The sequence below is a fragment of the Phycodurus eques genome, chromosome 1 (assembly GCF_024500275.1).
Source record: "Phycodurus eques isolate BA_2022a chromosome 1, UOR_Pequ_1.1, whole genome shotgun sequence".
NCBI lineage: Eukaryota > Metazoa > Chordata > Actinopteri > Syngnathiformes > Syngnathidae > Phycodurus > Phycodurus eques.
The window spans coordinates 45,913,234-45,940,449 of NC_084525.1; the positions used below are offsets into that span (position 1 = coordinate 45,913,234).

At 45.9% G+C, this 27,216-nt stretch overlaps 2 protein-coding genes across 3 annotated transcripts in view; one reads left to right on the forward strand and one right to left on the reverse strand.

Moving 5' to 3' along the window:
- Positions 1 to 6,241, reverse strand: part of gdi1 (GDP dissociation inhibitor 1) — a 28,055-nt gene extending 21,814 nt beyond the window's left edge. Inside the window, exons 1-3 of one of the 2 annotated variants that reach the window (XM_061694259.1) lie at positions 5,768 to 6,236; positions 522 to 629; positions 321 to 420 (exon numbers count right to left, since the gene is read on the reverse strand). In XM_061694259.1, coding sequence (XP_061550243.1) covers positions 321 to 420; positions 522 to 629; positions 5,768 to 5,812 — 253 coding nt within the window. In that variant the 5' untranslated portion in view covers positions 5,813 to 6,236. Of the gene's footprint in view, positions 1 to 320; positions 421 to 521; positions 630 to 5,767 lie in introns of both variants that reach the window. The other variant, XM_061694268.1, reaches the window with a different exon arrangement.
- Positions 6,242 to 11,369: 5,128 nt separating this feature from the next.
- LOC133411663 (V-type proton ATPase subunit S1-like) lies at positions 11,370 to 26,973 on the forward strand. The gene is made up of 10 exons (XM_061694281.1): positions 11,370 to 11,535; positions 13,981 to 14,101; positions 18,865 to 18,939; positions 19,002 to 19,195; positions 19,279 to 19,316; positions 20,517 to 20,602; positions 20,688 to 20,917; positions 20,992 to 21,027; positions 25,180 to 25,417; positions 26,256 to 26,973. Exons 1-10 carry the CDS (start codon positions 11,426 to 11,428, stop codon positions 26,466 to 26,468), a joined length of 1,341 nt encoding a protein of 446 aa, XP_061550265.1. The 5' UTR covers positions 11,370 to 11,425; the 3' UTR covers positions 26,469 to 26,973.
- Positions 26,974 to 27,216: the final 243 nt, after the last annotated feature.

A 27,216-nucleotide genomic window follows, 5' to 3' on the forward strand; every position in this document is an offset into this window, starting at 1 on the left:
GGGAGCTGGTCGGCGGTTTGAAACCATTAGATTTTCCCGGCGGTCGCGCGCTCACAACTTGTCGGAAGACGGGCAGTCATTGGCTGACTGTCGCCTTTTTGGGTCATGGCCTACGGCGTATGACTTGAATGCTGTCGCATAAGTTTTTTTTTTAAACAACCGGTACTAAAAAAAAAAACAACTGGTACTGTTATATTTTTTACGTCAAAATACCTCGGTGCAGTACCGGTATCAGTACTTGGTGCAACACTAATTATTATTATTATAAATATCCATATTGTATTCAGTGGCCTATTTCCAGTGTCCGACGCAGAACTGACCGTTGGCCATGAGGAACTTGGGGATGAGGTCAACGTTCCAGTCGCGTCCTCGGCCCATGGATTCTGGCGGACTGTTGGGAAGACTGAAGCGCTTGTAAAGCTGAGGGAAAGCACAAGACAAACGTAAACTGAGGGCGCAAAGGGAGACTACAGTCATGTGGCAAATAAAACTTCTCGATGGCTTCCTTTGGTCCCCATTACCTCCTCCAGGGGGGTGATGGAGGAGCTCTCACCACCGTAGTACGGGTTCCTGTCCATGTGCAGAACCTTCTTACCGTTCACAGACATGATCCCAGACAGGATGCATTCCTGTACACAACAATTGCAAGGGAACAAAATCAGGGCAGATTGGCAGTATACAATTATGATAACTAACATTTTTTTGGTTTTTTTGGGTTTAGCCAGCTGACAAACATTGCAGACATTCAAAGTCCCTGATTAGTGAAAACAATATATTTGAAATTTGTGTTTAAAGTTGTCAAAATTAATCAAATACTAGCCATCCATCCATTCATCCATTTTCTACCGCTTATCCGAGGTCAGGTCACGGGGGCAGTAGCTTTAGCAGGGACGCCCAGACTTCCCTCTCCCCAGCCACTTCATCCAGCTCTTCCGGGTGGATCCCGAGGCGTTCCCAGGCCAGCCGAAGGACGTAGTCTCTCCAACGTGTCCTGGGTTGTGACCTGGGTCTCCTCCCGGTGGGACGTGCCCGGAACACCTCACCAGGGAGGCGTCCGGGAGGCATCCGAATCAGATGCCCCAGCCACCTCATCTAGCTGCTCTCGATGTGGAGGAGCAGCGACTTTACTCTCAGCTCCTCCCGGATGACCGAGCTTCTCACCCTATCTCTAAGGGAGAGCCCAGACACCCTGCGGAGGAAACTCATTTCGGTCGCTTGTATCCGGGATCTTGTTCTTTCGGTTACGACCCATAGCTCGTGACCATAGGTGAGGGTAGGAACGTAGATCGACCGATAAATCGAGAGCTTCGCTTTTCGGCTTAGCTCCTTCTTTACCACAACGGATCGATACAAAGTCCGCATCACTGCAGACGCTGCACTGATCCGCCTGTCGATCTCCCGTTCCATTCTTCCCTCACTCGTGAACAAGACCCCAAGATACTTGAACTCCTCCACTTGGGGCAGGATCTCATCCCCCCGACCTGGAGAGGGCACGCCATCCTTTTCCGACTGAGGACCATGGTCTCAGATTTGGAGGTGCTGATTCTCATCCCGGCCGCTTCACACTCAGCTGCGAACTGCTCCAGTGAGAGTTGGAGGTCACGGCTTGATGAAGCCAACAGAACCACATCATCTGCAAAAAGCAGAGATGCAATACTGAGGCCACCAAACAGGACTCCCTCTACGCCTCGGCTGCGCCGAGAAATTCTGTCCATAAAAGTTATGAACAGAATCGGTGACAAAGGGCAAGCTTGGCGGAGTCCAACCCTCACCGGAAAAGAGTCCGACTTACTGCCGGATGTGTGGACCAAACTCTGACACCGGTCGTACAGGGACCGAACAGCCCATTTCAGGGGGTTCGGTACCCCATACTCCCGAAGCACTCCCCACAGGACCCTCCGAGGGACACGGTCGAACGCCTTCTCCAAGTCGACAAACCACATGTAGACTGGTTGGGTGAACTCCCATGCACCCTTGAGGACCCTGCCGAGGGTGTAGAGCTGGTCCACTGTTCCACGGCCAGGACGAAAACCACACTGCTCCTCCTGGATCTGAGATTCGACTTCCCGACGGACCCTCCTCTCCAGCACCCATGAATAGACCTTACTAGGGAGGCTGAGCAGTGTGATCCCCCTGTAGTTGGAACACACCCTCTGGTCCCCCTTCTTAAAAAGGGGGACCAGAGGGTGTGTTCCAACCACCCGAGTCTGCCAATCCAGAGGCACTGTCCCCGATGTCCACGCGATGTTGCAGAGGAAGCTGCATTCCACTTGGCCAGCCGGTACCCATCAGCTGCCTCAGGAGTCCCACAGGCCAAAAAGGCCCGATAGGACTCCTTCTTCAGCTAGACGGCATCCCTCACCGTTGGTGTCCCCCAACAGGTTCGGGGATTGCCGCCACGACAGGCACAAACCACCTTACGGCCGCAGCTCCGGTCGGCCGCCTCAGAAATGGAGGCGTGGAACATGGTCCACTCGGACTCGATGTCCCCCGCCTCCCCCGGAAGATGAGCAAAGTTCTGTCGGAGGTGGGAGTTGAAACTCCTTCTGACAGTGGATTCCGCCAGACGTTCCCAGCAGACCCTTACAATACGTTTGGGCCTGCCACGTCGGACCGGCATCTTCCCCCACCATCGGAGCCAACTCACCACCGGCTGGTGGTCAGTTGACAGCTGCGCCCCTCTCTTCACCCGAGTGCCCAAGATATGCGCCCGCAAGTCCGATGACATCGAACTGCGACCTAGGGTGTCCTGGTGCCAAGTGCACGTGTGGACACCCTTATGCTTGAACATGGTGTTCGTTATGGACGATCCGTGGTGAGCACAGAAGTCCAATAACAGAACACCGCTCGGGTTCTGATCGGGGGGGGGGGGGGGCGTGCCTCCCAATCACGCCCTTCCAGGTCTCACTGTCATTGGCCACGTGAGCATTGAAGTCCCCCAGCAGAACGATGGAGTCCTCAGCGGGAGCGCTCTCCAGCACCCCCTGCAAGGACTTCAAAAAGGGTGGGTACTCTGAACTGCTGTTTGGTGCATAGGCACAAACAACACTCAGGACCCGTCCCCCCCACCTGAAGGCGGAAAGAGGCTACCCTCTCATCCACCGGGGTGAACCCCAACGTAATAAGTATACCCACACCTGCTCGGCGCCTCTCACCATGGGCAACTCCTGAGTGGAAGAGAGTCCAACCCCTCTCGAGAGGACTGGTACCAGAGCCCAAGCTGTACGTGGAGGCGAGTCCGACTATATCTAGTCGGAACTTCTCGACCTCACACACCAGCTCGGGCTCCTTCCCTGCCAGAGAGATGACATTCCACGTCCCTAGAGTCAGCTTCTGGAGCCGGGAATCGGATCGCCAAGGTCCCCGCCTTCGGCCACCGTCCGGCTCGCACTGCACCCGACCCCTATGGCCCCTCCCACAGGTGGTGAGCCCAATCGAAAACTAATTGATGATAAAAGTAAACAACAATTTCAATAATCAATCAATCGTTCAGAAAGCAAGGGGTTAAACAAAAATCGAATTATTTTACATGAACAAGAGTTGTAATGTTTGAGAAAAAAGTCTGAATATAATTTTTAAAAAGTAACTATAGGAATAAAGTCAAAATCTTGTCAACAAGAATTTGAGAATTATAGGGGGGAGAAAAACCTAAGTCATTATTCATTTAAAATTGTATGCATATAAAAGGAAAATAAAAACATTTGCATAAATAAAAGTTTAAAAGTGAATGTTTCCTGCGTTCGCAATCATTCACTCATTCTTTCCTCCCAAATCACAACAAAGGGCTTTTTGGAGGACATCATTTTATGTGGCCGCGAAAGCATATCATGGGCGTCGACGTCGGGTTTGTTGCTGAAATACCAAACTTGTATATTGTTTTTTAAAAATGTTGACATGTTGCTTGGATTATTATTTTTGGGGTTAATAATCCTCTTTTAAAATAAATTGAGTTATAGAACAGTTTTTACTGGCTTCTGATTTCAGAGCTTGTCATCCATATGCAATAATGTGGGGCGATCATACATTATGACTCATATCAGAGTCATAACGGCGCGGCGAGTGCAACCGTAACTACGATTTGGCCCACGACAAAAATGAGTTTGACACGGCTGATATTCTAGGAGGTACAAAAATTGAAGTGGCCAATCTGCATTTTGACAGACCGTCATTTTTGGGAAATCTACTCACGTTGCTAGTTTGAGAGGAGAGACAATGGCCTGATTTTTCACGATATTGAAGCCTTCTTTTATCTACTTGGAGAATTTCTTTAATCATTCAAATTTGACAGGACTTTTAACAACACAAGGTGTAATTTACAGTTATTTGAATAATTGATTAATCTGTCAGTAATTTTTTCGATGAATCAATGAATCAGATTAAAAAACATGTTCGATGTCCATGCCTTTCTTGAAAAACGAGACACGATTTGCCGAAAATCCCCAAAGTTCAACTGATTGTGCTTGATCGGCGCCATGCTTATCATTGGCTCCCCGTGAAATGACAAATGCCCCGGTTTTCCTCAGAGCTCCTCCGGCAATGTGCTACACGTCGCAGCCGGTGGTCCTCAAGCGTGGGTCTGCTCTCCGTCCCCCGCACTAACCTGGCACCTTGGGGGACGTGTTGCTGCCCCCGCCCTTTGGAACTCCCTTCCCTCCGAGGTACGTGATGCTGCACTCGTTCAAAATGGGCCGAGGCCTTTGGCCCACAGTTGGCTTTTAAAAAAAAAATAAAAAATGTGTCTAATCTGTAAAGCATCCCGGGGTGTCCTTAAAGGCGCTATATACACTAATTCTAATTTAGTATTATTATTAGTGACTGGTTTCAGCGGTTTGGTGGGTAACATCCATCCATCCATTTTCCTAGCTGCGGGTCGCGGGTGTGCCGGAGCCCATCCCAGTTGACTCTGGCGGAGAGGCTGGGTACACCCTGGATTGGTCGCCAGCCAATGGCAGGCCACATGTAACCAAGCAACCAATCGCACCTCTTTCAGACCAGACCAGGCTGGTCCGTAAATCCGTCAGAAAATCGGCAAAAATGTTGCTCATTGTTTTCCAACGTAAAAGCAGAAAACGTCTGCAGCCGATTCTTTTCTTTTTTTGAATTAATGATTATTTTGTTTTGGTGCGTTTGACAGGAGCGGAAGTGATGCCATTAGAACAGACGGATGCTGGGAGGGAAGAGGCAGGCACGAGTGCACGAGTGCACGAGCGCCGCCAACTAAAGGCTCGCCCATACTCTCGACTTTCACTCTTCGCAAAATGACGAATACGAATGATGTCAGCCACAATGTGCGAGTCATGATGACGTGCTCACACACACAGCAGACAAGGGAATTATCATCTTGCGTCTCAAATGGCGACTTTTGTAAAAGAGGCGAGCGATTCGAAAAATGACCCCAAAATGTGCATGAGCCACATTCGTGTCGTGGCGTGAAATGGAAGACTCGAGTGGATCGTGGAGCTCGATCCGGCCCCCAGCGGCGATCGAGGAGCAGCGGCGGGGCGACGCCTAAAAGATGCTCCAGCCGCCGCAACACGACACCGACACCGCTTCGTGGGTCCAAACCCTTCCCGCGGGCACCGTTCCACGCACTAGCGGCCGTCTGATCATCGAAGCACTCGAATGCACATTTTGTATCCCAAATGTCCTCGTTTCACGAATGCGGCCGCGCGGAGGCTTTTTTCGTCGTCGGGCCTCGATCGCCCTGCCCATAAGGACGCCGAATGAGTTGCGGCAGCAGATGCACAAATGAAGCTTGACGCCTTACTGTGAGTCCGGTGCCCAAAACGATCACATCATATTCTTCATCCATGTTGTCTCGCCCTCTTTTTCCGTGAGAAACGCAGCGAAAGGTCCCGCGGGGGCCAGAGTGGGGGGGGGGGGGGGAAATGCCAGTGAGTGTCCCGCTCTCTGTGCAGCTGCTTCGGACGCTCGCTTGTCACTTTAGCCGAGTTTTTTGTTGTTGTCGTTGGTTTTTTTGATCATGAGATTGCAAAGCGTCGGAATGAGAGATGTTGTCCACACTTTGAGGACGACCAAAGATGGCCCTGGTCCTGGAGCGCTCGGAACAGTATGCCTGCGCGTCGGCAGATAGTGCGCCCCCTCCCTCGTTGACGCACAATGGACTCCAATCAGGAAATGGCACGGGAACGTCGCCCCCACCTTCGGTTAAGCATACGCTCGGTGTCAGAGCTCGCCTTAGGCTTTAAAGAGACCACAATTCTGTCCTGTATTTTCTTTCCTATCTCCCCTTTGCAGTTGTAGCGCAGTGTTACGCGGACACAGGCTCGGTATCCCTCCGCCACCACAGCTGCGTGAGTTGTGGTGGCGCAAAGAAAAAAAAGACTCGAAATGGCTGCAAACTCGCCATTTGTTCACATTATTGTGTAAAGGCGTGTCTGCCTGTGTTGTTTTGTATCTTGGTTGTTTCTTCTTTTCAATGTGCTGACAGAAACGCAGCACCATGGACAGTCGCCAGGTGATTGCCGCTGTCATCAAATCAAATGCCAACGTTTTCCGACGTACAAGTAGAGAAAAACAAAAGGTTAACGTAGAAGCACTGGTTCAACTATTGTGCTTCAATAAAAGTACACTCTTAAATGTATCAAAGTAAAAAACAAAATCAACCTCTGCCCACAAAATAGTTTTTATCAACTTGTAAGGTACAAATAATGAATATTGTAATGTATAAATACAGTATATATTGTATACATATATATATATATATATATATATATATATATATATATAATATTTCATACACAAGGTAGCTCAATGAGCTTTGCATGATTAAAGCAATTTAAAAACAAACAGCAAAAGACAAAGACAAAACAGTACAGAAAAATAAGACCGCTCACAGTAAATTACTAAAAGAACATGCAATGGATGAAAGTTTTTTAACATGCTCAATCGAACGTGTGAGATAAAAGAATAGTTTTTAACCTGGACTTGAAAGCATTCATAGTAGAATTTGTACTGGACTGAGAAGATGACACACACACACAAATCATTGTACATGTCACATTTTCTTTAACCAAGAAAAAGCTCCCGTTGGCTCGATTTTTATGGGATCATGTGTCCGTTCCCAGCGTAGCTTGGCGGACAAAGAAAACAGTTATTTAAAAAAATGCAAATTTTTTTTTTTAAATTCAACCTCTATTTAACCACGTTGGTCTCATTGAGATTGAAAACCTCTTTTTTTCAACTGAGACCTGGCCAAGACAGGCCGCAGGAAAAACACAGTGTTACAGACATACAAAGAAAGGCAACAATGTATGAAGCACAACATTTGGGATGTAACTATCTGGGAGTCATATCTAGAAATCAACTGTTGAAGCAATGGAGCTAAAATATCAGCATTCTATAGAAACTGGTTACTTTTCTTTCACTTTAGATTGATGGAGGGATGACCAGACTGCAACATACAGCACTGTGCTGTGCAATGTTAATTAAGACGACATAAGAGTCACTGGAAAGAGATGAAGCGCCTCAGGAAAGTGGTTCTGCCTCAGGACCTGGCCCGGTCGCAGCAGAATCCTCCAGAGAAAGGCTTCTGGGGAACTGGCTGGTGTAGAATCCATACAGCAACAGCCTCAGTTTTTCATCCCCTCTCTAGGCAGGAGAGGAGGGGGGGAGGTGAGAGGAGAGGAGAAGCAGCATTAAAACAACCCTAGCCCAGACGTCTGGGGGTAAAACAAGGTAAGAGGCAACTGGCCTACTGTTGGATTTATCTTACCCAACATTATGAAAAATAGACACAAAAGGAATGAAGACGCTTGTTTCTTTTTCTCACGAGGAGGGCGTACGGGAGATTGTTCAGATTGCAGCCTCTCATCACGCTCTCAACAATCTCTCCCGTCGCTCCTGTATTTATTTGAAACAGGGAGGTTTCTAAGTTTACAAGACGTACTAAGCTACAAGACACAACACACTAAGGGTAGGGTTTCGAGGTGAAAACATGGGACCAACACCTGCCACGTCCTTGGTCAAGGCGCCCTTCCATCGGATGATTCCTGCTGAGTCATCTTTTTGAAGGCGAGACATCTTCCTTTCTCAAAATCGTCCATAATACTAATGCAAGCTAAGCAAATAAATGATAACTTCTAAAATATATTTAACACTTCCTCAGTGTGGTTTCACTCAAATGACAGAGCGTAAAAAGCATTCTTAAATTGAGATTTAAACATTTATACAGAGGTAACGGCTTTAGGGTAATTCAGAGTTCTGGAACCCGAATGGAAAATGCTTGAGAGCCTGCATACTTCTTTCTGGCTTTCATAGTCACCAAAAGGTCAACGTGTTGCAAACGTAGAATTCTGGATGGAACATATGGTACCACTAAGTCAGCGAGATAGGGTGGTGCTAAATTTGATGAGTAAGTAACAAAATCTTCAAATCGCATCTCAGGTGGGCCAGGAGCCAATGCGTGTTGGCCAGTATTGGGCTAGTCGCTAATATGATCAAACTTTCTGATCAAATAATATTTCATATTTTTTTCACATTAGACTACTGGTTTTGAAGATGGGACAAGACAGGACACATTCGCAAAACAAATCATTCTTGGGGCCGACGGCGTCAACCATCACTTTTCTTCAATAATGCCACGGATGGGGAATATCTGACCTGTCCGTCATCCTTAATCCTCCCTGGTTCATATTCCTCCATGTCGCTTCAGTCCCTGTTTTTTTTCCGTCTCGTGAATCCGCACAAACTCATCTGTGGCTAGCTCTGCCTGGTATGTGCGGGCGTCAGGTCGCACGGTGCGGCCTGGCGGACAAATTCGATCTACTTTGTAAAAATAAAATGGACGTATTTGTAAATAAGCCGCTGCAGGAAGACCTCACGCTCACTGTACGGCGAGCGAGGCGAGTAGACCCTCTCGGAAGGGGAACAAAAGGTGATTGACGACTGCTTTAACAGTGCAACGACGTGTGGCCCACAGCACCCCCGCAAAAGGGCGGGCCCCTCACCGTCGACGCAGGCTCGCGGGCCCCACCGCCGACAGGCGGACCGTATCGGTCTCAAGTAACGACAGAACTGGAAACCGACCTTGCAATGACATGTTGGGGGGCGAATGGCTCTCGAACGGCGGCACCGCTACTAGCAGCTTTGTTGGAAGTACATTTACAGTACGACAAAATGAATGAAAACAGCGATCGGTGTTGTTTCTGCTACATGAGAAAAGTATTGCTGCCAGTTTGTCCCAGTCGGACAAGCTTCACAAACGTTGACTGAACATTACTAGCTAACATGAGTTCAACAGCAGACCCGTTCGCTTTCAAATGCAAAGATGTATACCAACCTCAATTCTGCTGTCGGCTTGGTCTGTCCAAACTGGTCCGAATTTGTGTTCGGAATACAAAGCTATCCATACAATACAGTAGTTTCTTGAATTTTCTGGTCGAAGCTAAATATTAAACAAAATGTTACCGTGAAGTATTGGAGTTGTTCATCCAAATGGCTGTTCATTGATTATTTCATACAGATCTCAGTGTTTGAATTGGCACACAGAGTTGTTCACTTGCATGAACATATTAATACAAGCTAAACAAATATGGTGCGCACTTTTTTTCCTTCAGGTGCTATTTTGAACAATAAGAACAGTAACCCTCTTCATATCAAAGTAGGATTTTATTAAGTTTCTCTGTTAAGTTACAGTCCCCTCCAAAAGTATTGGAACGGCACGGTCAATTATTTTGTTTTTGTTGTATACTGAAAGACATTTGGGTTTCAGATCAAAAGATGAATAGGAGCCAAAAGGTTAGAATTGCAGTTTTTATTTCATGTTATTTGCATCTAGATGTGTAAAACAACCCAGGACAGCACCTTTTGTTTGAAGCCACCTACTTTTAAAGTGAGCAAAGGTATTGGTGCAGACATGATTAAATGAACTTAAAAGTGAATAACATGGAATATTTGGTGGCATAACCCTTACTTGCAATAACAGCATCAAGCCTGCGACCCATTGACTTGACCAGACTGTTGCATTCTTCATTTGAAAAGCCTTTCCAGGCCTTTACTGCAGCCTCTTTCAGTTCTTGTTTGTTTTGGGGGGTTTCTCCCGTCAGTCTCCTCTTCAGGAGGTCACATGCACGCTCTATTGGGTTAAGGTCCGGTGATCGACTTGGCCAGTCTAAAACCTTCCACTCTTTCCTCCTGACGGAGTCCCGTGTTGTGTGGCAGTGTGTTTTGGGTCGTCGTTTTGTTGCATGATGAAGCTTCTCCCGATTAGTTTGGATGCATTTTTCTTTAAATTGCCAGACAAAATGGTTTTGTAGACTTCAGAATTCATTCTTCTGCTCCCATCATGAGTAACATCATCAGTCCAGACAAGTGACCCCGTTCCAGAAGCAGCCATGCGAGCCCAACCCAAGATACCCTTGGCTGAGCTGTCCGATGTCTGTTGCTCAGTACACCAGTAGTTTCTTTCTTTTTCAGGACATTCCAAATTGTTGCCTGCCCAATGTTTGTGCAATAGCTGTGGTCCATTTTCCCTCTTCTCTCACCTTCAAAATGTTTTGCTTTTCTCCCCTAGACAGCTCTCTGGTCTTCATGTTTGCTTAACAGCAAATGCAGTTTTCACAGGTGAAACACAAAGCCAAAAACAAGCACTATCTAATGTTTAAGCAATCAACCGAAAAGGCGACACCTGAGCAACTAGAAACACCCATCAGTCACGTTCCAATACGTTTGCTCACTTGAAAAGTGGGTGGCTTCAAAAAAAAAGGTGCTCTGTCCTGAGTTGTTTAACACATCTACATGTAAATAACATGACATAAAAGGTGGAATTCTGAACTTTTGTCTCATATGCATCTTTTGATCTGAAAACCAAATGTCTTCAGGATTGAACCCGGGTCCTCAGAACTGTGAGGCTGACGCTCTAACCAGTCGTTCACCGTGCCGCCAAGTGATTGACAGAGTTACCCAAATGTAAAATAGGCAGTATGCGTTCATGCTGAAATAATAAAGCAGCAGAGTTCTGACTTCATATTGTTTGTCATACAGTATATGCTTTTGTTGAGTGTTCATAATTGCTCTTCATTGTCACCAGTACTGCAGAAGCTTTCGTAAAAGTGCAGCAGTGGGGTGGGGCAGTGTGAGGAAGGGCATCTACTGTCGGGGCCTGTGCCCCAGTCGAGCAACGCGCCTGCCCCACTCGTTTCCAAAATATCCTTTCGGAAAAGGGCGCCGGCCCGTCAATAGCGAGAGCAGGAGAGCGACAGACAGACAGAAAGGCTGAGAGAGAGACGGGCGGATAGAAAGAGAGACAGGCAGCGAGGCAGACAGGCAACGGAGAAGACCGAGAGACAGACAAAGGGAGAGAGAGCGACAGGCGAAGGCAGGCGGAGGGGTGGGGATCACATGACAGTCAGCTGTTGCGGGTCACGTGCCCGCAGGTTTACGGAACTTGTTGTTGGGTTTCAAGATGGCAGCTGCAGGCTCGCTGATGCTGTTTCTAACCTTTTCCTTGTTCTCGTGTTTCGGGACGGGGAGCTCGACCGCGCAAGTGCCGCTTCTCATGTGGTCCGCCGAGGGGTAATTTATCACATTTGTTGCCTTTTCGTCGTGCAATTAAAAGAGCGGCCGTCTCCGCTAATGCTAACACTTGGAGATAGCTTGGAATTTCCTCTTCGACGATCATTTGAAGAAAAGCAAACGAACAAAACTGTCCGCTTCTTACATCTAAAAGTGACATTTCAAACGGAATACGGGGGCTTAAACTTGAGTCATAGATGTTAACTGAACCTACTTCGAACACCGGGGGAAAAAGCACCTTGAAGCCAAGACGACGTCGTCGTTACTTCACTATAATAGATGTCAAGGTTCGGCATATATGTAATATATATGTTTTGTTTGTATGAGGAGCGGTTTTGCTCAACGTTTCTTCATTTGAGAGCAACTTTCTAATTTTGAGGAGCAGTTCTTTGCAGGTTTATCGCAAAGGGACACGAAGCAGGGGTTTTATTAAAGATTAAAATACGACAATATAATTGGGTACCCACTTACAGATAAGATGGTAATACTGTATACTGGTCAGGACTACACCGAACAAAACTTTTAAGCACCCTGTATGTAAGTAACGTCAGTGCTGGGAAAGTTCTTTTTCCGCGCAAAGTCGTTAAAAAAAAAAAAACAAAAAAAAAGTTAGGTTCACCATTCCAAAAATGAACTAATTCAGTGAGTTGAGAGTTCATAATTCAAAATTTTGAACAACGTTCACCGTTCCAAACAATGAACTAGTTCATAGTTCTTTTTTCTTCTCTCAATATATTGCTGATGAGTTTTTAACCCTCAAAACACTGGCATTTCATTTTTTCCCATGCCAGCTGCAGCTTTCAACGTAAAATGTAAAAAACATCAACATGTTGGAATGGTCTTCTTTTTTTTTTTTTTTTAATGAGGAATTAAAACAATCACGGGGCTTTTGTCCAAACAAAAACGTGCAACACAGTATGACAGCAACGATGGTGAAAGGACATGGATAATTTTGCAATCCTGGCTGTTACCTAGCCTTATATTACAAAACAAAATAAATTCCATATTATGACAGTGGGATTGTAGAGTCTTTTAAAAAAGCATTCTGATACATGTAATTTTCCCAGTATTACATTTTGACAGCTGGGATAGGCTCCAGCACGCCCGCGACCCTAGTGAGGAGAAGCGGCTCAGAAAATGGATGGATGGATGTACTGTATTACAAAAGAACACAGTCCCTCCCATTATGCAGTGTCCCCGAACGTACCTGGCGCACTCACCAGCTGCGAAGTAAACATGAATGGCGGCAGCGGCCGCCCAGAATCTGTTGCCAAATATGGTGTTTATGATAAAACGAAGAGGAAATATGCGAGCCTTCATTTGTCGGGGGATAACGTATATCGTGTGTTCAGCAGTGGTTCAGCTGTCATGCTCGGCATTTTCAGAAGAGCGAGAGGTCCGTGTTCCAACCTTACACGTCAAGGCTGCTCGCCTTCCATTTCACTATGAAATGCTACCACACTTTGCCATTTTCCATCTTTTGCTTGTCAATTAAGTTTTGCCCTTCACGCGCTAGCAACCAAGCTTCACTTCAGTTCACTTCCACTTTGTCAGTGACGACGTAATCGTGTTGTCACGTCCGTCGAGCACAGTGAACAATCTGTGATATGCACTTTTGCTTTTCAATGTGTTTTATGAGGCACAAAATGCAAATTTTGACTCTCAAATAGCGACGCGAGACGGCTTAATTTGAGCCTTGGATATTCATTCAAGAATTGGAAAGTTCAATCAAACGTCATGGACGTTATCCTCATAACGCCCTATAGGCTACCTGTCCATCCATTTGATTTATCCTTTTTATTATTATTTTATTTATCCGTTTATTCTAATTAGGGTCGTGGGTAGGGTTGGACATCGTTTGAATTTGAGCGATTCCGGCTCCGATTCCTCATTTAGATTCTCTATTCTGATTCTTTAAGCCTCAATTAGGTTTTCATGGTTTAAATAAAGGGTGTCCAAATTATGAACATCCATTTTCTTAGCAGCCCACAGCATAAACTAAAATGAACATTTGACTCAGAGTTCTTTATAACCAGTATCAATATCAAACCTATGAACTAAAAGGCAATGTGTGTGGAACTAGCCCAATTGACTTAATATTGTACGCACCGGCACGAAAAGTAACTTCACACGACACCCGTGAAATTTGAACATTTGTGGTATTTCATGGTGAAATTATACCCAATATACATTTGTGGATATATCCCACCCCTACTATAGTTAAGTTCCTTCAATTTAGTGAATTCCTGCTTCATTCTCATTCATTCCCATCAATTTGTTTGACAGAAATTGAAAGTTCCCAATTTAGAAATTTCCCTGAATGTTGCAACCCTAGTCATGCTTCTTCGCTGTCGACCTGCCAGCATTTCTGCGCATTGACGGCTCGCCTTCATTGGTCAGTGGTGAAACGCCTGACGATGTGTCGCCGATGTGTCTCCTTCCCAGTTTGCCGCCTGCGCCCTCGTCTCCAGCAGGCCACGTCACGTCCGACGAGCAGCTGGGCTCCTACCTCACCTCGGCCTTTGGCTCCGGCGCCCACACTGTGCTGCTCTTCCTGCAGGACAAGGTCGGTCCGGCGACATGTTAGATGAGTGGGAGTCCTGTGACACTACTGCCGCAGCACTGCTCCATTGTTCTCGCTGTAGTGTGACATTGAGCTGGAGCCTTATTTCCCCTTTGGTACTTCCTCTGGAAAGGATCCAACCATGCTCTCAAGGGGACGTTGTCGCTGTCAGTCTGTCGCAACTTTCAAATACAATTACCGAGCAGTTTGCTAGACAGGAAATTCTATAGCTCTGGAAAACATTTTAAGAGTGCCCATCAAAATGATCATATTCTTTGGTTTTGCTATTTCTAGGTATATGTTTGAGTAAAATTAACATTTTTGCTTTATTCTATAGACTACTGACAACTTCTTCTTTTCCTTTCGGCTTGTCCCGTTAGGGGTCGCCACAGCGCGTCATCCTTTTCCATGTAAGCCTATCTCCTGCATCCTCCTCTCGAACACCAACTGCCATCATGTCTTCCCTCACGACATCCATCAACTTTCTCTTTGGTCTTCCTCGAGCTCTCTTGCCTGGCAGCTCCATCCTCATCATCCTTCTTCCAATATACTCACTATTTCTCCTCTGGACGTGTCCAAACCATTGAAGTCTGCGCTCTCTAACTTTGTCTCCAAAACATCGAACCTTGGCTGTCCCTCTGATGAGCTCATTTCTAATTTTATCCAACCTGGTCACTCCAAGAGCGAACCTCAACATCTTCATTTCCGCCACCTCCAGCTCTGCTTCCTGTTGTCTCTTCAGTGCCACTGTCTCTAATCCGTACATCATGGCTGGCCTCACTACTGTTTTATAAACTTTGCCCTTCATCCTAGCAGAGACTCTTCTGTCACATAACACACCTGACACCTTCCTCCACCCGTTCCAACCTGCTTTGACCCGTTTCTTCACTTCCTGACCACACTCACCATTGCTCTGGACGGTTGACCCCAAGTATTTAAAGTCCTCCACCCTTGCTATCGCTTCTCCCTGTAGCCTCATTCTTCCCCCACCAGCCCTCTCATTCATGCACATATATTCTGTTTTACTTCGGCTAATCTTCATTCCTCTTCTTTCCAGTGCATGCCTCCATCTCTCTAACTGTTCCTCCAGCTGCTCCCTGCTTTCACTGCAGATCACAATGTCATCTGCAAACATCATGGTCCACGGGGATTCCAGTCTAACCTCATCTGTCAGCCTATCCATCACCACTGCAAAAAGGAAGGGGCTCAGGGCTGATCCCTGATGCAGTCCCACGTCCACCTTAAATTCTTCTGTCACACCTACAGCACACCTCACCGCTGTTCTGCTGCCCTCGTACATGTCCTGTATTATTCTAACATACTTCTCTGCCACTCCAGACTTCCGCATGCAGTACCACAGTTCTTCTCTGGGTACTCTGTCATAGGCTTTCTCTAGATCTACAAAGACACAATGTAGCTCCTTCTGACCTTCTCTGTACTTTTCCATCAACATCCTCAAGGCAAATAATGCATCTGTGGTACTCTTTCTAGGCATGAAACCATACTGTTGCTCGCAAATACTCACTTCTGTCCTGAGTCTATCCTCCACTACTCTTTCCCATAACTTCATTGTGTGGCTCATCAACTTTATTCCTCTATAGTTGCCACAGCTCTGCACATCACCTTTGTTCTTAAAAATGGGCACCAGTACACTTTTCCTCCATTCCTCAGGCATCTTCTCACGCACTAGAATTCTATTGAACAAGCTGGTCAAAAACTTCACAGCCACCTCTCCTAGATGCTTCCATACCTCCACAGGAATGTCATCAGGACCAACTGCCTTTCCATTTTTCATCCTCTTTAATGCCTTTCTAACTTCCCCCTTACTAATCATTGCCACTTCCTGGTCCACCACACTTACCTCTTCTACTCTCCCTTCTCTATCATTTTCCTCATTCATCAACTCCTCGAAGTATTCTTTCCATCTAGCAAGCACACTGCTGGCACCAGTCAACATATTTCCATCTCTATCCTTAATCACCCTAACCTGCTGCACATCCTTCCCATCTCTGTCCCTCTGTCTGGCCAGCCTGTATAGATCCTTTTCTCCTTCTTTAGTGTCCAACCTGCCATACATGTCATCATATGCCTCTTGTTTTGCCTTTGCCACCTCTACCTTTGCCCTGTGTCGCATCTCAATGTATTCCTTTCGCCTCTCCTCGGTCCTCTCAGTGTCCCACTTCTTCTTAGCTAACCTCTTTCCTTGTATGATTTCCTGTACTGTGAGGTTCCACCACCAAGTCTCCTTCTCTCCTTTCCTGCCAGAAGATACACCAAGTACTCTCCTGCCTGCTTCTCTGATCACCTTGGCTGCAGTGGTCCAGTCTTCTGGAAGCTCCTGCCGTCCACCGAGAGCCTGTATCACCTCTTCCCGAAAAGCTGCACAACACTCGTCCTGTCTCAGCTTCCACCACATGGTTCTCTTCTCTGCCTTTGTCTTCCTAATTTTCCTCCCCACCACCAGAGTCATCTTACACACCACCATCCTATGCTGTCTAGCCACACTCTCCCCTACCACTACCTTACAGTTGGTAACCTCTTTCAGATTACATCGTCTGCACAAGATGTAATCCACCTGTGTGCTTCTACCTCCGCTCTTATAGGTCACCCTATGTTCGTGCCTCTTCTGGAAAAAAGTGTTCACTACAGCCATTTGCATCCTTGTTGCAAAGTCTACCACCATCTGTCCCTCCAAGTTCCTTTCCTGGATGCCGTATTTACCCATCACTTCTTCATCACCCCTATTACCTTCACCAACATGTCCATTACAATCTGCACCAATTACGACTCTCTCTCTGACTGGGATGCTAAGAACTACATCATCTAGCTCCTTCCAGAATTTCTCTTTCACCTCTAGGTCACATCCTACCTGTGGGGCATAGCCACTAATCACATTACACATAACACCCTCAATTACAAATTTCAGCCTCATCACTCGATCTGATACTCTTTTCACCTCCAAGACATTCTTAGCCAACTCTTCTTTTAAAATAACCCCGACTCCATTTCTCTTCCCATCGACACCATGGTAAAATAATTTAAACCCTGCCCCTAAACTTCTAGCCTTACTGCCTTTCCACCTGGTCTCCTGGACACACAATATATCAACCTTTCTCCTCATCATCATGTCAACCAACTCCCGAGATTTTCCTGTCATAGTCCCAACATTCAAAGTCCCCACATTCAGTTCTAGGCTCTGTGTTTTCCTCTTCTCTTTCTGCCGAAGAACCCGCTTTCCACCTCCTCTTCTTCTTTGACTTCGACCCACAGTAGCTGAATTTCCAACGGCGCCCCGCAGGTTGACGGCGCCGGTGGCGGACGTTGTTAACCCGGGCCACGACCGATCCGGTATGGAATTCTTTGGATGAACGCTCATATTTGTTTGGCAAGGTTTTAAGCCGGATGCCCTTCCTGACGCAACCCTCTGCATTTATCCGGGCTTGGGACCGGCCTACAGTTTGCACTGACTTGTGCCACCCATAGGGCTGCATTCTATAGACTACTGACAACATAACGCCTAAATTCCAAATGCAAATACAGTGGACTCGGGCTATTTGCGGGCGATAGGGAGAGGGATCGACTGAACGGCTAAAATCTGCAAATAATCGGCATGCATTATACTTGCCATGGGAAAAAAATTTGAAAAATAACATGGGTAAGCGGGGATGAGGCTAAAAAAAAAGAATATAAATGCAGGTAGAAAAAAAATGTGACTGAGCAGGGGTTTCCTTGAAAAATGGGGGTTGGGTTCCAAAAATTGGAATCTTTTTTCTAGTAACTAGAGAGAACTAGTAACTTGTGCGACAACAGACAGCCATTTGACAGAAAATACTTTTCAGACATAAAAACACAGTACGGAGAGTCACTGAGCAATGAAAGATTACCGGTAATGCTGATACAATTTTTATTTCTTTTTTTTGACAATTGTGCAAATGATCCTCTAGCAATTCAGAGCTGTTCGAAATGACTAATAGAGCAATAATCTGGTACAGTGACAATTGTGCAAATGGTGTAGAGACTTCAAGAATTTAAGCATTGTAAAGTGACTATTAAGGACAATTGTGCAAATGGTGCAGAGACTTCTCAAGCACATCTCAAGACAAAATTGGCAGCATGTTACAATGGAGTTAACTGTTTCAGAAGTTAACGGCAAAATGGAAGTCAGTCGTCTATTTAGCACAGTAGTTGTACAGATTGATGTTCATGGGTCAACAGCGGTGGGGGTTGGGGGGAGGATTAGGCTGCTGAGCGAAGGCCCACGTCCGAAGTGCACCGCCTGCCACTGAGAAACCTTAAGCAAAAAAGATAATCACTAGCTTTTTAAGCGTATGAACATGTGATCGGATAGAAAGTCTTGATGTGCACTATGTATGGGCAGAAGACGTTTCCTGATTTCTGGCCTCAACTTTCGGGGTGCGTATTATTCCCGAGAAATTCCGTTAAGTGTATGTTATCCTGTTCTTTTTTTGTTTTTTTCACATCATAATATATAATCACATGATTAAAGAAAATTGCAATGTCCTTTTTTTTTTTTTTTTTTTCTTTATAAACAGTATCGTGCAGTCCTAATTCATACATAGTTGTTGGTGGCAGTGAACGGTTGGATTTCAGTAGACGAATAGAAACGTCTGTGGCAGTTAATGAGGTCACTCCTTTCAAGTTATTCATCTTGCACAATAGAATTGAAGACAACGTACGGCTCAAAATAATCCACAGAATAAAATCTGCTCTGTCTCTGTGCGAATGATTTTTGTCTTTGTGTGCAGCTGAGCAAAGACGACTTCACGGCTTTCGCTGGCGTGTTCGGAAACGAACAGGATGGCGTCTTCCGAAATCTGAAGGTACGTTTTCCGCAAACACGAGCCGCGAGGCTCGGCGTGGCTCATCCGCTCGTGACTTGCAGGCGCTGCTGCGGTCGTCTGCGTCTTCGGTGACGTTTCCCTCCTTGGCGTGGTCGCCCTCTACCTCGACGGTGGCTCTGCTGGAGGAGCGGCTGGGCGTCTCGCCCGCGCCGGTGGACGTGGACGCCCTGTCGCGGGTGGACGTGGACGCGTCTGTCAGCAACCTTCTCGTCATCAATCTGCCGTATTGCACCAGGTTACACGTGTCAACTCATAAAAAGGACTTCTTCATCACACCGTGAACTTTAACATTCTGAATGATTTTTGTTTGCTTTGTAGCTGGCAGAAGTCTTGCCGGGAAGTGCTACGTAACAATGGTAAGATCGCTTGCAATTTGCCTTCTGTCCATATCTGATAAAGGGTCAAATTATGACGTCTTGCTTATTACTTGTGTTGCGCTTACTCTCATTAAGGTCACAGGTAGCCATGGGCCGGTTACAGGTGTAAACAAAACTGCAAAAACTGTGCACATCAGCGGTATGAGCTGTTGTTTTGTTTTTGTTATTTGGAGTCGTCAGCCCCAAATAAAAACCTACTGTCGTAGCTACTATCTTTGGAATGTATTTAAAAAAACAACAATTATTTTCATTATACTTGTACTTATGTATCTACAGAGGGCATTCAATGGGAACAAGTTATTTACCCAAAAACTTCAAAATATTACATTTTAGAGCTGTAATTGCAATATTGTGAAACAGCTACGATATTTTAGCTCAGAGTTCCACAAACTCTGATCCCAAAACGCTTTATCATTTTCAACTCATTTTACAGCATTACCTTGGAAACTCAATGGCTTACAGATCATCCATCCATCCATTTTCCAAACCGCTTCTGCTCACAAGGGTCATCAGTGTGCTGGTGTCAATCTCAGCTGACTGCGGGCGAGAGGCGGGGTACACCCTGAACTGGTCGCCAGCCAATCGCAGACAACCATTCGCACTCACATTCACACCTACGGACAATTTAGTCTTCAGTTAATCTAAGGTGCATGTTTTTGGAATGTGGGAGAAAAACAAAGTACCTGGACAAAACCCACGCCGGCACGGAGAGAACATGCAAACTCCACACAGGGGATGCCGGATTTGAGCCCGAGACCTCAGAACTGTGAGGCAGATGTGGTAACCAGTCGCCCACTGTGCCGCTGCTTACAGATCATTTGATTTTAAAAAAGAAATGACCACAAACTTTTTGTGACTTCCGCTAACAACCCAGGCTAAACTCATCCCCGACATACAAAGCTTGTCTCTCAGTGAAGATGTAACACTTCAGCGTATTTCCTTGACACCAAATACTACTGCTTTTGCTATCGGCCAGAATACCCAGAGAAAAGCCACACAAGCACGGGCAAACTCCCACGTTCCCAAAACACGCATGTCAGCTTCGTTGAAGACTATCAATTGTTCGTGTGAATGGTTGTGAGCGAAAGCACTACCAGTATAGAAAATGGATGAGTTCCCTCTCATTGGATGCGCATTGATTAACCTTTTATTTGTATTTATTTGACCATATATTTTCAGATGAGATGATTGCCAAGGTTGTGAGTACGATGGAAGACAAAAAGGCGCCTTACATCGCAATGTACACGGGAGGCCGACCGTCACGAGTGAGTTACGATGAACACGCAACATGACGCTCTTTGAACGCACTCCGTGAGCGGCCTTCCTGTCGTCCCACTTCCACATTCGCAGGTGATGTCCGAGCCGGCGCCGGCCGTGGAGCGGCCCGTCGCTCGATCGCTGCTTCAAGCCGCCATCCCCGAAGTCAGACCCCCCGTGGTTTTCAACGCATCAGGCGGCCCGTGCATCATGCTGTGGGCTCGCAATCTCAACGTCAGCTTCTCGCCCAGCGCCAATTGGACCGACCTCGCCGTCGACACGCCCTCCTTGACGGAGTCGATGTGCAACTCCACCAACTCCCTGTGAGACGCCTTTTGTCATTGCGCTGCCTTTTGTATACGTTACTAAAATATCTGGCTTTTGTCTTTTTTTTCAGGCTTGTGCTCAGCTACCCATCAGGCATAACCCTAAGGTAAGGAATTAAAGGGCCTAAAACTCAAAATACGGGCCCACTAAAGCAAATCAGTCGTCTACTTCAGGTGTCTTGCTAAATCGATGTATTTTTATTTTTGGCATAGTGTCTGTGCAAAACCTGTATTACAAGGCTTTCTTTAATCAAATCCATTAACATAAACTGAATCATAGTATTTATATTTAGTTGTCACTATTTTCCATTACCTCTGATTTCATCTCAATTTGTTATTAAAAACAAGTAAATAAAATTAAGTATTATGAAGTGATCATACATTTGTATGATGTTTAAAAACATTATTTAAAAAAAAAATTTTTTTTTTTTAAAAGTCACTAATGCCTTCAAGGTGGCATGGCCACGGTGGACGACCGGTTAGCACGTCTGCCTCACAGTTCTTAGGTTGTGAGTTCAAATCCGGCCTGGCCTGTGTGGAGTTTGCATGTTCTCCCCGTGCCTGAGTGGGTTTTCTCCGGGTACTCCAGTTTCCTCCCACAGCCCAAAAAAAACATGCACGCTAGGTTAATTGAAGACTCTAAATTCCCCGTAGGTGTGAATGTGAGTACCATTGGTTGTTTGTTTCTATGTGACCTGCGATTGGCTGGCGACCAATTCAGGGTGTACCTCGCCTCTCGCCCAAAGGTAGCTGGCATAGGCTCCAGCACAGGACAGCCGGTACTGAAAGTGGATGGATGGAAATGCCCTCAACTCCAGTTGGCGCGCCATGAAAATGTTGTACTAAACAAACAACACCGGGTTTGTTTTTTCAACCGATTTAAGGCATTGTTGCACGGCTGAATCCGAAAATGACCATGATCTGTTTCTCTTGTTCAGGTCAAGGTTTTATACCAAGTTCGCAATTTATTAATCAAATGTTACAAAGTTAACTTACTGTAAATTGAATAGTAGACATTGATAAATGTAAGTACTTGTAAATTGAATGTCATCATTCTTCAAAATTCAGGGCATGAACCGCTGTTTATTTGAACCTTTAAAGCGATAATGCCGGGCCATGTAAACGGAAACGTGGCCATAGTTAAAAAATTTGACCTGATTGAGCAAAAATTGCCTCTGCAATCACCTCCAGCACGAGAGAGAGAGAGAGCGAGCGTGAGCGCTGTGACCGTGTGACGCCATCTCAATCATTGTTAAATTCCATTTGAGTTCAAAGCGACCCGTTGCAATATGATTGGCTGCCTGCTGCAACATAATTGACTGCTTCTTCCAGCGCTATTATCACACCACCGTGACGTACGTGTGCCCCACAGGCGCGAGTACGCCGTTGTCGCTGGCCAGTGGAGTGGCTACCAAGTACTATCATTGACGCTGGCCCGCTACTTCTTTATTTGAAATGACGTGAGCCGTCAACGCATCTGGACTGCTGGTGAGCAACTGTCATTCCCCACGTGAGCATTGAAGTCCCCCAGCGGAACGATGGAGTCCCCAGCGGGACCGCTCTCCAGCACCCCTTCCAAGGACTCCAAAAAGGGTGGATACTCTGAACTGCTGTTTGGTGCATAGGCACAAACAACACTCAGGACCCGAAGGCTGAGGGAGGCTACCCTGTCGTCCACTGGGGTGAACCGCAACGTACAGGCGCCGAGTCGGGGGGCAATAAGTATACCCACACCTGCGGCGCCTCTCACGGTGGGCAACTCCAGAGTGGAAGAGAGTCCAACCCCTCTCGAGAGGACTGGTACCAGAGCCCAAGCTGTGCGTGGAGGCGAGCCCGACTATATCTAGTCGGAACTTCTCGACCTCACACACCAGCTCTGGCTCCTTCCCTGTCAGAGAGGTGACATTCCATATCCCGAGAGCCATCTTCTGTAGCCGGGATCGGATCGCCAAGGTCCCCGCCTTCGGCCACTGCCCGGCTCGCACTGCACCCGACCCCTATGGCCCCTCCCACAGATGGTGAGCCCATGGGAAGGGGGGACCCACGTTACCAGGCGCTCGCCTTCGAGCCCCACCTCCAGGCCTGGCTCCAGAGGGGGGCACCGGTGACCCGCGTCCGGGCAAGGGAAAACGTCTTCCTGAATTGTTTGTCATCATAAGGATTTTTGGAGCTGTGCTTTGTCTGGTCCCTCACCTAGAACCTGTTTGCCATGGGTGGCCCTGCCCTCCTAGGATCATTGGGACACCTATATATGCACGCACGCCAGCACACCCGGCCCGTGAGAAAAATGCAGACTCCTAACTGGTCTGCGGTGCAAAGAAGGTTGGGGAACACTGCATTATGGCATCCAAACAGTTACATTTTGCTCGCATCCGACCAGACTGTATTCTCCCAGTATTTAACTGGCTTGTCCAAATGTTGTTCGGCAAACTTGAAATGAGCTTCGACATGCTTTTTTTTCCCCCAGCAATGAGGTCTTGCGTGGCGAGTGTGCATACAGGCCATGGCGGCGGAGTACATTACTCACTGGTTTCCTTGTGACAACAGTACCTGCTAATTCCAGGTCTTTTTGAAGCTCTCCACAGGTGGTCCTTGGCTCTTGGACAACTCTTCTGATTCTAAATATATGGTGGTGCGATTGGCTTTCCGCTTAAGCATTATGGCCCCAACCTCACTCACTGTTGCCAAGCATAACCATGGCATTGGTTACAGGCGCATTTCTAAGCTTCTGAATGTTCCAATTAGTTTGTGATGGTCTTGAAACAGATCTCTGCTCTTTCCCCATCATGAGATGTGTCTTGACTCAATGAGACCTTTTTTTAGGCCATCCATTCGGACTTAACCAGCTGATATTCATTTTGCACTGACGAGGGGCTGGAATGCTGTTTATTGATCGATTTTAGGTGTTGTCTTGGCTTTCTATGCATTTTTGCACCTCCATGTGTTCAATACTTTTTTCCCCTGTCATTTCACATTTTTACACACAACTTAATTTCTGAGCTTATTTGTTCTACTTTCTTTATATGTATGGATTACTTGAGTTGTCCCCAACATCTGGTGAAATTTTCAGGTCAGTAGCACCTTTTGAAGTATTATTTAGTGAGAAAAATGGTGACGTGTTGAATACTTATTTCAGCCGCTGTATTTATTAATACCCACTCACTAGTCACGATGTGTGACCTAGTGGTGATGTCGCTCTGAGAAGCTTGTGATGTCCTGAGGGAAAGATTCCACCTACAAAGCTTCAACAATGAGTGTCCTCAGTTCCCAAATGTTTACTGAATGTTGTTCAAAGAAAAGGTGATGTCACACAGTGGTAAACATGAGCCTGTCCCAGCTTTTTTGGAACGTATTGCAGCCACAAAATTCGAAGTTAATGATTATTTGCTAAAAACAAAGTTTATCACTTTGGACATTAAATATCTTGTCTTTGTAGTGAATTCAATTCAATATAGGTTGAACATGATTTGCAAATCATTGTATTCTGTTTTTATTTGTTTAACACAACGTCCCAACTTCATTGGAATTGGGGTTGTACTTCAGACACCGAAACTTTAGAGCGTGATTCGACATCACGCCGGCATGTTTACGCACAACCGCTAGTGCTTGCACTAGCTTGCTAGGCTACATAACGCTTTGTTGTCTGTTTGCGAGCGCTATATTAACAGTACGTGAACATACCTCAAGCAAGCCTTAAATGAACGTAATCTCCCGAGCACCGGTGACCACCAGGACATGTTTTCCCCATTTTGTTCTTAGAATACACGCATTGCAATGCCGTCGCCATGGTAACGAGTGTATCCGGTCGCGTTTATGAGTTGACAAGATAAAGCCCCATGATCGTTAAAGATGGGATGCGGTGGTATCGGAATACAAGATTTTATTGCAGTAGTCTGACATGGTGCAATCGTGAAAGAGCAAATATGTCTTGTAGTTTACATTTTTTAAAATTTGTTATTGGTTGTCAGATATTTACACTACTATGTCAAAAGACATGCGACAAGGCTAAAAATAAACTAGCTTTTGAATTGAAATACCCGTGAGAGGAAGCATGTACTTGATTGACAGCTGAAAGTTTTGGGGAGGGGGGGTTTCAGAGCATTCAGCGGCACGCCCAGCTTGTTAAGTCTTTTCTGTGATTTGTCCAATTAAACCTTTTGGTTCCACTTCAGTGTAGGACACATATTGCTAAAAACAGAAGGTTGCATGATATTCAGGACTGATAAAGGTGAATTTGTTACTTCCGTTTGACTTTGCAGCTTTTCCATGAGTCAGCGATTCTATCCGGTGTCCGCGAGGAACTGGTTCACGCTGGATTCGGTGCAGCTGCAGTCCGACGGCGTCACGGCATCCTTCGTCGGGAGCCGCGCCATCTACGCGCCCGCCGAGTATTCCTTCCACTGCCAGTCGGTCAGCAGCTTCCGGGACGCTCTGCTCGTACCAAACTCTACCAACCGAAACGTATCAGACTGGAGGCTCAACTTCATCGACTTCCAAGTACTTGTTCTTGAGATTTGAATTGTGTGATCGATGAAGAGCTCTCACATTTTTTTAGAAATTATTATCAGGTTAACCTACTCCCACATTCTTTGACAGATTTTAAACCAGTCTAACTTCAAGTCCTTCCATTCATTTTCTACCGCTTTTGCGAGGTCGGGTCGCGGGGGTAGTAGATTTAGCAGGGACGCCCAGACTTCCCTCTCCCGAGCCACTTCATCCAGCTCTTCCGGGTGGATCCCGAGGCGTTCCCAGGCCAGCCGAAGGACGTAGTCTCTCCAACGTGTCCTGGGTCTCCTCCAAGACCTTCCGCTTATTCTGTTGTCACAGTTACCTTGAAAAAGTCATTTGGTTACTTTACCGATTACTTGATTTCAACAGTAATTTAGTTAATTTACTTTTTTAAAATTTCAACAGTAACTTAGTTACTTTACTGATGACTTGATTTTACAAGTAACGTAATTAGTGATTACTTGATTTTTAAAGAATTTAAGATTACAAGTTACTTTACTGGTTATTCAGCAGCTACCAAGTGGCAAGTTGAATAAATATTACTTGGCAATACACTTTCCATTTTGAAGATCGTTGAAATTGGTGTACTCCCATATTGCTTGACACATTTTAAACCATTCTTCCCCCCGCTTATTCTGTTGTCAGTCACCTTGAAAAAGTAACATAACTTAGCTACTTTACTGATGACTTAAATTCAAAAGTAACTTAATTTACTGATTACCTGATTCCAAAAGTAACTTCAACGTCAGCTCTTATGCATTGACATCGTGGAGTTGAGTGGTAATTCAACTCGGGTGCCCTTCACAGATTTCGTTCCTCTTTGCAGATTCAGGGCTTCGGCTTGACTAACGGAACGAATTTCTCCTACGCCAGTGACTGCGCGGGCTTCTTCACGCCAGGAATTTGGATGGGGTTGCTGACATCACTGCTCATGCTGTACATCTTCGTGTACGGCCTGCACATGATCATGCAGCTCAACGCCACGGACCGATTCGACGACCCCAAAGGTCCGTCGATTTCCGTGTCTCAGTCGGAGTGAAGCCCCCACGTTCACATTTGAAGCCCTTCTTCTCTGGGCTGCTTTTTAAGACTCGTTCCCGAGTGCCAAAATAGTCGTGTGATGTCACCCTTGCGTGTTAAGTTTTGCCACTGTTGCCAGAGAATGCCTTTTTTGCGTGTGAAAGTGTGCTTGATGCTATCAGTACGTTTCACACCTCAGACCTTTTTAAAATCTTTCACAATTAATATTTATCATGCCATTTGGGTAAGATATCTCAATATAAAGTGTTGTATAGAAGTTGACCCATCCTGAATCAATCATTCCTTTACATTCAAATTGTTCAAATGTCACAACTGTTCTCTTACCTTATTTATTTCCAGAAAGGAGGCCCTTGAAGTTTGATTCAGGATCCTTAAACTATGCAACGTTAGCTGTTGTTAAACATGAACATGTGCTTTTGCCAACTGATACGATCCAAAGTCAAATGTGTTCATTTTAAATTACGTTTCTGCATCATGTTCAATAGAAGTTTGGCAATGTCTCAGCCATGGTGTTGTGTCAATTTTTCAATATTTACAAATTGGGCCTGATTACAAGTGATGGGCGCATGAAGCGTTTGTGAAGCATGAAACCACTTGGGCTTATGGTTTCAAAAATGGCTCCAGGAAATGTCGAGTGAAAAGCAAGGCTGCAGTGGATTAAAAACATTTGGCTTTGAAAAAACTTCAACGCGCACACACACAAAAAGAATGACTATCGTGCTATTTATGAATAAAGATGAATAAAT

What these genes read in the sequence shown, in the direction of transcription:
- LOC133411663 (XM_061694281.1), top strand. Translation starts at nt 11,426, where the DNA reads ATGGCAGCTGCAGGCTCGCTGATGCTGTTTCTAACCTTTTCCTTGTTC. An exon ending in AATCTGCCGTATTGCACCAG is followed by an intron (nt 19,196 to 19,278) that starts GTTACACGTGTC and finishes TTTGCTTTGTAG; the next exon opens with CTGGCAGAAGTCTTGCCGGG. An exon ending in CCATCAGGCATAACCCTAAG is followed by an intron (nt 21,028 to 25,179) that starts GTAAGGAATTAA and finishes TTGACTTTGCAG; the next exon opens with CTTTTCCATGAGTCAGCGAT.